At 47.5% G+C, this 13,630-nt stretch overlaps 1 protein-coding gene across 13 annotated transcripts in view; it reads left to right on the plus strand.

The window, feature by feature from the left end:
• Positions 1-13,630, plus strand: part of CRTC3 (CREB regulated transcription coactivator 3) — a 109,579-nt gene that overhangs the window by 84,958 nt on the left and 10,991 nt on the right. For 12 of the 13 annotated variants that reach the window (XR_014810399.1, XR_014810400.1, XR_014810401.1 and 9 more), the window contains 4 exons: positions 2,917-3,002; positions 4,979-5,028; positions 10,585-10,802; positions 13,207-13,505. Coding sequence is in view for 7 of the 13 variants with exons in the window: in XM_021098911.2 (XP_020954570.1) it covers positions 2,917-3,002; positions 4,979-5,028; positions 10,585-10,802; positions 13,207-13,505 (653 nt within the window). In the remaining 6 variants the exon portion in view is untranslated. Of the gene's footprint in view, positions 1-2,916; positions 3,003-4,978; positions 5,751-8,293; positions 10,803-13,206; positions 13,506-13,630 lie in introns of all 13 variants that reach the window. The other variant, XM_084968523.1, reaches the window with a different exon arrangement.

Below are 13,630 nucleotides of genomic sequence, written 5' to 3' on the forward strand. Positions count from 1 at the left end.
GTTCTTGCAACATCTGCGCTGATACTCATCTTTTCAGGACTTAGCAAAATGATGACAGCTGCTGACTGGTTTACTTCTCTGAGATGCTCCATAAAATTAAGGCTGGCTATGATCAAGGCCACGAGAAAGGAAACGTGTGGTTAGATTACAAAGGCTCCTCATCAGCTGAGTCCCCACAGCCCCACAGTCACAAGATTGTGCAGGGAAGCAAAAGTTGTAATCACATGAAAATATTAATGAGTTGGTCACATAGGCCATTAGTTGTTCCACTGTCCTTCCTTCCTCAGCTGTCTTTCTCTGCCTGTTTAGAAACTTTTATGAGTCAGTAATTGACAGATATAAACAAAGTGAGGAAAATGCAAATTGATTGCAAAATGAAATTGCAGACCTTGCAGAAGTTAATGAGTTTCATAAAGCCGATTAGAGTCATGTTGGAGATCTACTAAATGACAAGCCACTGACAGATGAGGGTCTGACACCTGTTTTCTTTTCCCTAAAATTTTTGTTTGTTTGTTTGTTTCTTTCTTTCTTTCTTTTTTGGCTGTTTTTTGTCTTTTAGGGCTGTACTCGAAGCATATGGAGGTTCCCAGGCTAGGGGTCGAATCGGACTTGTAGCCGACAGCCTGCACCACAGCTCATGGCAACGCCAGATCCTTAACCCACTGAGTGAGGCCAGGGATCGAACCCAAGTCCTCATGGATGCTAGTCGGGTTTGTTAACTGCTGAGTCATGACAGGAACTCCTCTTTTCCCTAAAATTTTATAATCTGAAACTTAATTTTCATAATCCAGAGGTGAACAACTAAACTAGGTTTATGTATCACAGAGATCAGGACTTATGGGGAATATGATAAATGATAAATGAGGAGGCCCAATTCTCTTTCATTATCTTATATGCTCATTTCTGGGCAAGCCATTTTAGGCCATGAACAAAATCATGAAAAGTTGAAACAGCAATAAATATCTGATCCACTAAGAAATAAAGAAGTGGCTTCAAGATTGTTTGTAGTCCCCAGTGAGTTCTTTGAAGAATTCCCAACCGGTCTTAGATATGAAAGGAAACTAAAAACAATGATGAACGGCTGTAAGGAAACAGTCCCCTTTAAGGTGTCAAAGTACACTCCAGCCATATTCCTGTGACCCAGTTCTTAGGAGAAGTAGCCTTGAGTCATGAAGCCACCTCGCACAGCCCTTAAAACTTTTCCTATCATCTAATGGGATCTTTCAGAGCCATTTTTTATTCTGGAGTCATTGTATTGCTTTATAAAGGCTCTCAAAACTATTATTCCCATCTCTGCATTGAGAGAGGGCTGTAGGGTCAGGTACTGTTTTAAGCACTGCTCAGCAGGGAGTAAAAGAAAGGTCCTGCCCTCATGGAGCTGACCTTTCTGAAGCAGTTGACATTAACAGTTAGACAAGGTAATATTTGAAGAAAAGGAAGCCCAGCAAGGATGTTGACAAAATAAGCTTTTCAAAAGAGAGTGGTTTGAAAGTCAGGATTAAGGCAGACACCTGGGATCATTGATAAAGCCTAGAACATTTGAGGAGAAATAACTGCTGTTGAGTGGGTTAACTGTGAGGTGTGTTGCATCATTCTCAGAATTTACTCTCAGATTTCAGGCTCTAAGTGGCTTCCCTCTGGGGACCGCTTTCCTTCAGGAAACAGGCCAACCAGGGTGAGGTGAAGACAGGACAGTGGTGTGAGTCACATTGGAGCCTGCCCAGTCACCGGAACCTAACAGCATATGTAGTTCTGAGCAGTCACCCATCACTCTAATGAAACCCCTTACACAACAGCTCCCTTATTTCTGTCTTTTTTTTTTTTTTTGTCTTTTCCAGGGGTGCACCCACGGCATATGGAGGTTCCAAGGCTAGAGGTCGAATCAGAGCTGTAGCCGCCGGCCTACACCACAGCCATGGCTATGCAGGATCAGAGCTGCGTCTGCGACCTATACCACAGCTCACGGCAATGTCGGATCCTTAACTCGCTGAGGTCAGGGATCAAACCCGCAACCTCATGGTTCCTAGTCAGATTCGTTAACCACTGAGCCATGACGGGAACTCCATCTCCCTTATTTCTTGAGGGCTGGCCCTTGTCTTCTTGTCTCTCTCTGAGAACAAAGTTTTCCTTGTTTTAGGGCTCAGCACTCCCGTTTTACCTGGCAGGATGCTAAAGCAGAAAGCCCAGGATTGGTCCCCAGTACAGAGCCAGGCTGATTCACAGCATCGAAGAGCCAGGACAGGGCCCTTCGGGGGCCCAGCCTCCGTCCCGAGTTCTGAAGTCCTCCTTACCCCACTCCCACCCCCTGACCAGTAGCTTCACTGCCACCACCTCTTCCATACAACACTCCTCTGTTACCTTCCTTGTTTCATCTCGCCTTGACCTTTGTGGGTCTCTCCCCATCCCTTTTCTCCCATTCACTCCTCCCCAGGTTTGCAGGCCCGCCCTGACCTGGCCTGGCCTTGACCCTCCGACCCCTCTCCTGTACTCACCCTACACTCCAGTGGGAAAGAGTGGCTCTGCTCCGTGGTCGTCCACCACCTCCCCTCTCTCCAGGCCTTTGCTATTTTTCCCTCTCCAGGAATGCCCATTTCCTGTGTCCCTAAAGGGCTCCCCTCAGCACACGGGCTCTTCCTGGTCTGCCCAGGAGCAGCCTGGGCCCTTCGCGCTCCTGGGCCTCCCCCGCCCCCTTCTCCTTCCGGCCATGGGGATTCAGATGCTACCCTTTCCCTCCACTAGAGGTAAGGTCCTCAAAGGCCAAGTCCATGTCTTACTCATCTTTGCAGCCCCCACTGCCATGCTCAAAACACCTTCCCTGTGGACAGTCAGTAGATGTGCATTAAATCAATCATTTTTGCAAAGATATCTTGTTCGGCTGTCTTCTAACGCAGTGAATGTGCTTCTTCTCCCCTTCAGGCGTGTCCTTCCCCAGCCCGTTGAAGGAAGAGAATCTGTTAAATGTTCCCAAGCCGCTGCCAAAACAGCTGTGGGAGACCAAGGAGGTGGGTGGGCAGCACTTGGCTGTGTCTGTTGTCACCGAATATTTGCACTTCAGAGGTCATCTTCAAACCCTGCAGAGGAGAGAACAAGGAACGAGGGGAAAGGCAGAGCAGATGTCTGGGGACGGAAATAAGAAGAATCTACTAGGGAACGATGGTCCAAATGAAAATGATCACAGTTGTGTTGAGACATTAGTCCAGGGATCTCTTGTCTTTCTCGTTTTCACATAACTTGACTCATCCAGAAAAGCCTGTTGGTCCCTCATGTCTCATTTGTATTACTAGAAGCACTGAGACCTGGTTACAAGTCAGAGGCAGATGTTTCTGTTTTGTAGCCCACACCTTCCACCAGTCACCAGCTTCTATTCAGAATTCACCAGCTATTCCTTTCTGTAAGCAAGACCATTCGACCCGAGTCCTCTGGAAGCCAGTAAGGAAGTCCTCTGTTTAATGGTTTCCAAGAGCCTTTGAGTGTTTGTCCCTGTCTCACCATGATTCTCTCTGTAAACTCACCTGTGTGGAAGGGAAGATAGTCCCACACAGTACCTAAGCTGGCTTCTCATAGAGCATGTGTCGCCTTTGAAAGAAAACAGTGCATCTGCCCCAGCCCTGAGATGTGCTGCCGTAATTGCTTGTATCGTCTCATACTCGACCCTCCCCACCCATTCTGGCTACCCCTGGTCCAGCTCCAGTGTCTTTCCCCAAGTCTACCAAAGTCCTCATTAGCATTAGGGTAGGCTTGAAAGACCTTTTGTAAAAGCAGGATGTTTTGATGTTTAATCTTTGGGAAGGGGGGATGTGAAACATGATTTAAAATTCACATATTTAAACTCAGGAGAAGCAGCCCATGTCTTTTTGGCTGTGGGAGGCATAGATGGTTTTGGAGGCTTTTATCAGGGGACAACTATATCTTCCCACAAGGGGGGCAGTGGCACCCACTCTTCCCCGAGTACCAGGGACTCCTCTCTATGGGAAGAGGTGTTCATTTCTTAGTTCTAATGGATTTGCATTTCTCCATAAATCATTTCTGGGAGAAGAAGAGTTGAGTCAATAGGTTCATTCATTTTTTTCCCCAGCATATATTTATTGAGCACCCATTGCCAGGCATCCTAGGTGCAGGGATACAGCAATAAGCAAAATAAAAATTTCTCTACACCCTCCCCCGGAGCTTAGATTCTAATTGAAGTATTTATTTTCTTCTGACATTAATATTCTCTTTCTTAGGAGTTCCCGTCATGGCGCAGTGGTTAACGAATCCGACTAGGAACCATGAGGTTGCGGGTTCGATCCCCGGCCTTGCTCAGTGGGTTAAGGATCCGGCGTTGCCGTGAGCTGTGGTGTAGGTTGCAGACGCGGCTCGGATCCTGCGTTGCTGTGGCTCTGGTGTAGCCGGTGGCTACAGCTCCAATTGGACCCCTAGCCTGGGAATCTCCATATGCTGCGGGAGCAGCCCAAGAAATAGCAAAAAGACAAAAAAAAAAAAAAAAAAAAAATCCTCTTTCTTCACCGCGTTTTTTTTTTTTTTTCCCCTTTCCTCTCAGGCCAATTGGAAAATGAATATTTATTTAAAAGCTCTCTATGGAAAATATTGTCTTTTTGTAAGAAAATAATATTCGTCTAGAAGATAAATTAAGAAAGCATCAGAGTTCTTTGGTGGCTCAGGAAGTTAAGGATCCAGCGTTGCAGCTGCTGTAGCTTGGGTTCAGTCCCTGGTATGGGAACCTCTGCATGCTGTAGCTGCGAACAAAAAACAAAATAAAATGAAAGCCTCAAACTAAGAAAATTTATTAATATTATGCCTCCCCTTTGCCTGGAAAAGTTTAGTCAAAATTTAAATGGCTGCTTTGTAAGGATGCTATTTATATGTGCCGGCTCTCACTTCCATTAACTGGAGCTCCAATATACTTGCAAAGACACCTCTGAAAAACTTGAATTCGGCTTTTCAATGAGTAAGCCCGGATTTCCGTGTCTCTCCCCAGATCCAGTCCCTGTCAGGACGCCCTCGATCCTGTGACGTTGGAGGTGGCAGGTAAGTGACATCCTCTCAGTTCATGGCTTAGAGGTTTTCCCAAAAGGAAAGTCCTTGTTCATCAGAGAGGTCTGAGAAACTTTTATAGAGGTTGAATTTTCATAAGAACGGCTCTCTTTTGGTTCTCGTATTTCATTTGTTTAGTAGCATTCCATAACCACAACAGCAAGTAAAACTGCTGGAACTACATTGAGAGTAGCTCAACTGCCCCTCAGTGGACACCCAGCTCCACCGGAAGAGGCAGAAGGTGCAGGTATGGCACCTGGCAACTTGGTGACACAGAGGTTGGCCAAGCCAGTTTCTGCAAACGTACTGAATGCCCTAGAACTCCACACTGAAAGGGGAGAAATTTCATGTCATGTACATTTTACCACTATTTCAAAAATTAATGGGAGATGAATAACTGGGAAATTTTGCAATATAAAACGTTTCTGTGGAATAATTAATTAACGTATTTAGGAGGGTTTGGCTTTCTCCCAGAAAGCTTTGAACCAGCTCACAAAAATCAGTACAGGACTAAAAGATTAAGAGGTTCCCCAGGAATTTAAGACCAAGGAAGACCACGGAGAGGACAGAGACAATGAAGGCAACACATTGACAGACAGGAGGCGTGACGTTACACGTGACAGGAGGCAGGACGTGAGGCGTGGCATGGGACGTGACATGAGGTGTGGGTGAGGCAGGATGGGAGACATGGTGTGTGGTGTGACGTGAAGCGTGGTGTGGGACGGAGGGGTGAGGCATGACGTGAGACGTGGCACGAGGCGGGATGTGAGACGTGGCGGGAGGCGTGGTGCGGAACGTGACGCAAGCGAGGCGTGACGTGAGATGTGATGTGGGGCGATGGGAAGTGAGACGTAAAGGCGGAGCCTGCGGCGTCTGGGATGGCACAGGTGGCTGATGCGAGGCTGAGCCCGTCGTTCTTGCCGCTGTGACCCTGGGAGGCCTCTCTCCCGCGGGTCTTCACAGAGAGGACCGACCCCTGAGGACGCCCTCAAGGGCGCTGCTGGTGGCTGTGGACCCCGCATCCCTCAGAGCTGCCCCGTAGGCCTGGAACCCAAACCTGCTCAGGCCCAGAACACATGGCCTGAAAACGAGACCCTTGCCGGATGTCGCCAAATACAAGCCATATGTTGGAGGATCTGGCCGCCCTTCCTTATCATTTCGCTAATCATGCCTTCCATGCAGTGAGTTCCCGGCATTCCCTGCTGAGGAGCTGGAGTGCAGGCATTCTTTTTTGACTCCTTAAATGTAAACCCCTGTGATTAACAACCTGCTGAGCCGAGATGAGGGTCCATCCCTTTGGAAAGTCAGAAAGCCTGCCAGTTCACGTGCCGGGTAGACGACCCGCACCCCTGGGGTGGAGGATGTCCCCACAGCCAGGGCTGAGATTCTTCTCAACCTGTTTGGGCTCAATCCTCAGACAGGTACGTGCTCAAGGCCCTGAGGGTCTGTCTGCATTACAGAATGGGACTGCAGTGCTTTAAACCCCTGTCCCCACCTCCAAGAGCTTTGAAGCAGGTCTTTCTCTTTTTTTGTTTTTTGTTTTTTTGTTTTTTGTTTGTTTTTTGGGGCCGCACCCAGGGCATGTGGAGGTTCCCAGGCTAGGGGTCCAATTTAGCTACAGCCGGTAGCCTACACCATAGCCACAGCAACACCAGATCCGAGCCACGTCTGCGACTTATACCACAGCTCATGGCAACGCCAGATCCTTAACCCACTGAGGGAGGCCAGGGATTCGTTTCCGTGGCACCACGACAGGAACTCCATGAAGCAGGTGTTTCTTAAATAAGGAAAGTTGCTTTTTTGCTTTTATGTTAGAGGCAGAATTCTATTGAGTGATTCCTATTCATTCAGGTATTTTTTGACCCCGTAATTCTAGGCACTGGGGAGAGTAGTGAACAAAACACATCAAAGTCCCTGCTTTCAAAGAGCTAACGCTCTAGGGGAACGACGTAGGCAAAGACAATTAAGCGAATAAGTATATGTCATGTGCTGGTGAATGCGATAAAGAGAAAGGCAGCAAAGAAAGGAGATAGGCAACACTGGATGGCCGGGAGGGCTTTTGCTAGGATGGCCTGTGACCAGAATCTGGGATGAAGTAAAGGGACGGGCAGAGGGAACCTCAATGACAAGGACCCCGAGAGTACGAAGGTGGGTGTAGCCTGACTGAGAGTAAGGTCTGAGTTACTGGAGAGTTTTGAACCAGGGAGAATGATTAGCTGCCTTAGAATATCACTCACCTCACATCTTAGAGGTGTCTGTAGCAGGTCACAGCTGTATTTGGAAAGTTAGAATTTGCATTCCTCTCAACTAGAGAGAAATTGTCTTGAATGTCACTGACCATCTGAGTCACGTTGATTGCCGTTATCTTCTTCATCCTGGCTCTGTGCCACAAGACATGGTTTCTGCCATCCCTCTTCCTCCCTCTGCCCTCTTTGCCACCTGAGCACCCAGGGAGCCTTCTTCTCAGAGACCCCATCTGTCCTCATTGGGAGCAGCTCTGGGTTCTCAAGTTTATCTCCTACTCTTTGGCTTTTAGCCCTGCAAACAGGTTTTAAAAAATTATTTCTCATGTTCTTTTCCATTACAGATAATCACAGGATGTTGAATGTAGTTCCCTGCGCTATAGAGTAGGACCTTCTTGTTTATCTAGCCTATATATAGTTTGCCTCTGCTAATCCCAAACTCCCAATCCTTCTCTCCCCCCCCCCGCCACCCCCTTGGCAACCACATGTCTGTTCCGTACATCTGTGAGTCTGTCTGCTATCAGTTTTCTACATTCAGGCACCTGAGATACCACATTCAGTTTTCCTACAACCAAAATTATCCTTTCTCACCCATCAGATTGCATACTTTTCCTGAGTCCCCATTTCATTTCAAGTCTCCACAGTTATCCCAGCCCTACTTTTACCAAGAAAAGAGAGGCCATCAGGAATGAATGTTCAGCTGCCCGCTTGCCATCCTTTTTTTTCCCATAGTCTCAGAGACTCGGGTGTCCCTCTGATTCAAGGCCGTGTCCCAGGCCCTTTCTGAGGCCTCTCTCTCTCCTGCTTATCCTTCCCTTTCCCGTGTTTTCAGCCTTTCCCTCTCTACTAAGTTTTGTCTCTGTGTTTAAATGTACTTAAGGATCCTGCACTAAAAAGTCCTTCCATGACCCTGCATTCCATTGTAGTTACTTCTTTCTCATTTCTAGAATTCTCAGCCATGCTTTTTGAAAGAATATTTACTCTTGAGACTCCCTTACTGCTTGTCCATGTCTCAGCCCTCTGTGGCCTGGCTTCCACCCCCACCGTTCCAGTGGAACTGCCCTCACGAGGCATCCCATGACGTCTTCCCGTATTACAGAAACTCAGTGTCTAAAACAGAACTCGTTACCTTACCCATACCACCTACCCTTGTCCCCAGTCTACTCATACACCTCCGTGTTCCCTGTCCTGGTGGGGGTGGTTCCACCAGTCCCCAAGCCAGAAAATCAGGAGTCATTCCCGCATGCTTTCTGAAATATCTCTAGACTCCCTCCCTGTCTCTCCACCTCCTTGCTCTCCTTACATCTGGTTTGACTCTTCAGCGGCATCATAACTCACCTCTCCACCTCCAGGCTCTGCTCCTTTCGCCCTGCCCCCCCCCCCCCAGCCTATCATCGTAAGGATGATTGTGTCTTTTCCCTGCTCTCAACCTTCCACTGGCTTCTCGTCATCAGTGTGCTGGTTTAAGGCTCATGTGCTTTCTGCCTGTTCCTCCGGTCCCATCTCCCATTACCTCTCCTAAACTTGACCTTCCTGGCGAAGTTCCTAGGGCCTGCTCTGTGGCTCCATGTCTCTCTGCTTTGCCTGTGCTGGGAACTCTACCAGAAATAGCTTTTCTGTCAGATCACCTGAATTCTTTGGCCTCCAAACTCAGCTGAGACATTCTGTAGGAAGCCCCCTCCAGCCTCCTGGTCACTCCTTCCACACCTTGTACCGTCAGGTTATGTCATTTCACTGCTGAATTGTATTATGTTGCAGGTTATTTTCTTTATGGCACTAGCCTCCTGCTTTGCCTGAGTGTCTTGAGGCCTTAAAGCTGGTGGCTGGCACTTGGCCTGGCTCTACTGCCGTGTGCTGTATGATACAGTGTTTTCCATCAAATTCATTATCTTCCCACGTTCCTGGCTAATGGCACCTTCACTTCTAACTAGCTGTCCCTCTCTCTCCCTCTGCTCCCTTAGGCCATCCTCCACGCTAACCACAGTGGCATTTCCAAAATGTTCTTTTCAAGGTTGAACCTCGGCTCCCTGTCTCCTGCCATCCCTGATCCAGACTCTTCAGAACAACTTGTCTTCTTGCCCTTGTTTTCTCACTCACCTGCCTCTCCCATCTCGTCTCCCCCCCACACACCCCTTTTCCACTCTGCTTTGGCCGTGCCATAAACACACAGTCGTGTACTTCATCAGGCCTTCCCCTCACCGTCTATCCTGCTTCTGCATTCCCAGTGTTACTTTTATCAGACCTGGCCCAGTAGGCTTCCTACAATACCGCGGCTGCTTGCCTTACCAGTGTGTCTCGGGCCTGCTGGTGAACCCCAAGAGCAGGGCCCCTCAGACCTGTGCTAGGCTGCACCCCCGTGGAGTAAGGAGTCCAAGGGGCTGCCTGGGAACCTACACCCTGGCCTGAGAGGGTGGCCAAGGGCATGTGGAGTGTGGCCAGAGCTGGGCCCCTAGGCTGGGATAGCCACGTGCACGCCCTGCAGTGCAGAATAGGGCTGGAGGAGAGTTGGTTGAGGGACACTGAGGGTTGGGACCACCCCTGTGTCTGTTCCAGCGCCAAACTCCAAGGAAAATTCTAAACTTGAATCTGGCCTTCCAGGCTCTTAATGTAGGTACAGTTGATCAGGACAGAACATAATTCCCTTGAAGGTTTGTTGATTTGACTTATAACTTTTAAAAACGTAGACAGGTGGTATGCAGGCCTCCATTTGTGCTCTTGCTCCAGGCCTGCGGATGTCAGGGATGGGCCTGACCGTGAGTGTGCACACGTTACTCACTCACACCTCCAGTGCTTGGCCTAGTGCCTGGGCGTAGGGTGACCATCCAACAGTTTCTGACAAATGAATGGTAACGTCTCTCGCTTTAAGGTATATGAAAACTGTATTGAAAAAAATACTTCTTGGAAGGTATCTGGTTGATATAGAGATAATTTGGGGGGGGGTAGGAAAGATAATTTAGAAATGTAAAAAAAAGAACCCCTTAAGTAACAAAGCAGTGTCTTACGTTTTATATAATGCTTTGTAATCTTCAAAGCTCTTTTGCAACAATCTAATCTCGTCTCAGAAAATATTCCTGTGACGTGGACATAGATGACATCCTTAGTCTGACTTAGCAGATAAGCAGATTGCACTGCCGAGAGGTTAAGCGAAGAATGCAAGTTCTCAGAATGAGGAAGCGGCAGAGTCCACACGAGGACCTAGATCTTTGATGCCCACTGCTTTCATGTAATAAGGAAAAATATCATACATGTCCTATCCCCCAGCAGCCAAATGCATTTTAGAAAGTAATACTTCTCTTTCTTTTTTCAGTGCTTTTCCACACAACGGTCAAAACATAGGCCTCTCACCCTTTCTGGGAACCCTAAACACTGGGGGATCATTGCCAGATCTAACCAACCTCCACTACTCAGCACCCCTGCCAGCCTCCCTGGACACCAGTGACCACCTCTTTGGTAGTATGAGTGTGGGGAATAGTGTGGGCAACCTTCCTGCTGCCATGACTCACCTGGGCATAAGAAGCTCTTCTGGTAAGTAGTCTCTGCTCCATAAGGCTCTTGCCTGGGTCCCCTGGTAGCTTAGCTGTAGGCACTACAGTTAAGGTGGCATGTTAGTAAATCATCGAATGAGAGTGACTGCTGCTGAGTTAGAGATAACAGCTTACTTGCTCTGGTAGCTCTCAACCCTGCTGACATATCACTTTGGCGATTCTCTTTCTGCTGGATTTGATGAGCTCTGGAGCAGCTCTGCTAAACCCCATTCTTCATTGTCTCCACCAGCCCATATGTTCTGGGGGCTTAGAGAATAAGATGTGAGAGTCAGGAAGTAAGTGTCCGATCTGTTCTTTGTTAGCTGAACAATGTTTGTGGCTCTTATCCACTCATGATATTAATAATGATAATTGTCTCTCTGGAGCCCTCCAACTTCCCATTGGATTTCAAAGGAGAATATTTTAGAAAATTTACAGTGGCTACAAGGAAAATATGTATCATTGATAGCTAAGTATATTAAATAGAAATCTACCATAGTTGAAAATCATTGGTTCAGATTTTCAGAAGTGCTTCAAGCTCTATTAAAAGCTGCCCACGTGCGATTGGGGTGTTTGTGTATGAGTTTGAGTGCCTGCTGCTCCCTCCCCTTGTTGAAACAGGACTACATTTGCTTAAACCCCAACAGATGTTTTCGTCAGTGTCTAGGGCAGGTATCAATCCCTCTCATTCCCAGTGCTGTACTACAGCCCCTGGCCCTAAGGGTTCTAGAAATGGTGGCATGGACCATTTCCTTTAGAAAGGATCCTTGGCGATGGGGTCTCAGGGAAGGAAGTGCTTGCTGGTTTACACCCTGGGTTCAACAAGACTTGTACGTGCAGAGCAGAACTTGCCATTCAAATGAAAGCGCGGTCACCTGCAAGGTTCTCTGATGATTATCGTGATACCTCCTGCCACCATCATGCTATGTAACTTTAGGTGTGAAGGGTTCATTTCAGAGACCACCTTTATTTGGGGGAGGGTGTCATTTTAGTATCCTGCTTCTTTGTTTATGTGACCTTGGTAAAGCCTCTGAACAAAGACATCCAAGGTCACATGAGTAAATCAGTATGGGCATTTAGCTCCCTTGGGTCTTGGGGAAGCTGGTGTTCTCCAGCACAGCCTCCACCTTTGCTTCGGCTGAAAATCTTGTGTTTAATCATTGGCTGTTATTTTTCTTAAACAAGCATTATTTTGTCCAGAATATGTCAGAAGCAGTGCTGAAGTTTCTATGCGCTCCTTAAAATGCATGGTATGCAAAGTTGCACATATATTTTTAAAGATGTTTTTGCTTTCTTTCTGAATGAGTGGGTTTTTTTTTTAAGTCTAAATCTGTATTTTTAGCTCTATTTTTAATTCTTATTTGAGCCAGCCGAATCTCTGACCTTTTCATGGGGAGTTGAGTGGTGAGATAACTACTTAAGAGTTTTATCAGAGACAACTTTCCTACCTTTTAAAAATCACTTGCCACTAATAATGCTTTCTTTTGTCATTTCTTCATTTCCATAATTTTAATCTAACCTCCACTTTTTATCAATGTGAAAACACACAGTTCTGCTCACCCAGCTGCTTGGTACAAGAATGGTGGGCTGAGCTCTGAGTCATGGGGATCACCCACTGAGACACAGCAGCAGCAGCAGCAGCAGCATTCACTCATGGAGTGAAGCCACTCTGCCAGGCCCCCCACCAGGTGCCAGGGAGCCATCAGGGCATGGGACAGGGGTCCCTGGCCTCTTTGAGGTTGTGTCCTTATAGGCTGTGCCATGGAAGTGCCTTTCTTAAACCCTCTTGCTGAAAATCACTACCTTCCCCTGCAAATAAAACAAAGTACCAGCAGAAATTTCCTTTTCCCTGAATTGGAATAGACTGTAATAAACAATTTCTCAGGAGCCAGAAAGACAAAAAGAAAGGAACCCTGGGGCAGGAGACATGGGTCAGTGTCCCTTCCTGTGATTCTCCTGAGCTGAGGGTATTTAAAGAGCCCACTGAGGCAGCTCCCTAAGAGCCACCACTCTCAGTAAAAGGGTATTTTCCAAAGGTGGCAGAGGGTCCTGGCTGTGCACCTGGAACAGATGCATTCAGGGCCCTACACAGAATTGCTTATACAATTCCTGAGGCCTATTCCTTGGGTTGGAGCAGTGCCTCCCCCTGCTTACCTAGTCCTGCCCTCCCAGCGGTTGTATGCACAGGATCTTATCTGTCTCATCCTGATGGCACTTCTTAGTCTGAGTGTGTCTTTTCCTTGCTCTTGGTACCATTTTCATTGGAGAGCTGCCCAGAGCTCCTTCTCACACAGAATAATCATCAAATACAAACAGTAGGGAGCTAAGTTTTCTTTAATCTTTGGAAAACAAAAGATTCGGCCTGAAATTATGACAAGTAACTTGTGAATTGTTCTGTTTTCTAGGTCTCCAGAGTTCTCGAAGCAACCCTTCCATCCAGGCCACGCTCAATAAGACAGCGCTTTCCTCTTCCCTCAATAGCCACCCACAGGCATCCGCTCCCAGCGCCTCTGCCCTTCACCCTTCACTCCGCCTCTTCTCCCTCAGCAACCCATCTCTTTCCACCACAAACCTGAGCGGCCCCTCTCGGCGTAGGCAGCCTCCTGTCAGCCCCCTCACACTTTCTCCTGGCCCTGAAGCACATCAAGGTTTCAGCAGACAGCTCTCTTCAACCAGCCCACTGAACCCATATCCTGCCTCACAGGTAAAAGCAAACAAACTGAAACTGACTGAAGCATATAGGAATTGGCCTGGGTCCTCACACCAGCCATTGTCCACAAGGTCTCCAATGCAGTCAGTTCTCACTTCTATGTAAAATTAAAGAATTCA

This window comes from Sus scrofa, chromosome 7 (assembly GCF_054392235.1).
Source record: "Sus scrofa isolate SSC_HxYL_T2T_F1_AM1 chromosome 7, Sscrofa_HxYL_maternal_Yorkshire_Landrace_v2.0, whole genome shotgun sequence".
Classification (NCBI taxonomy): domain Eukaryota; kingdom Metazoa; phylum Chordata; class Mammalia; order Artiodactyla; family Suidae; genus Sus; species Sus scrofa.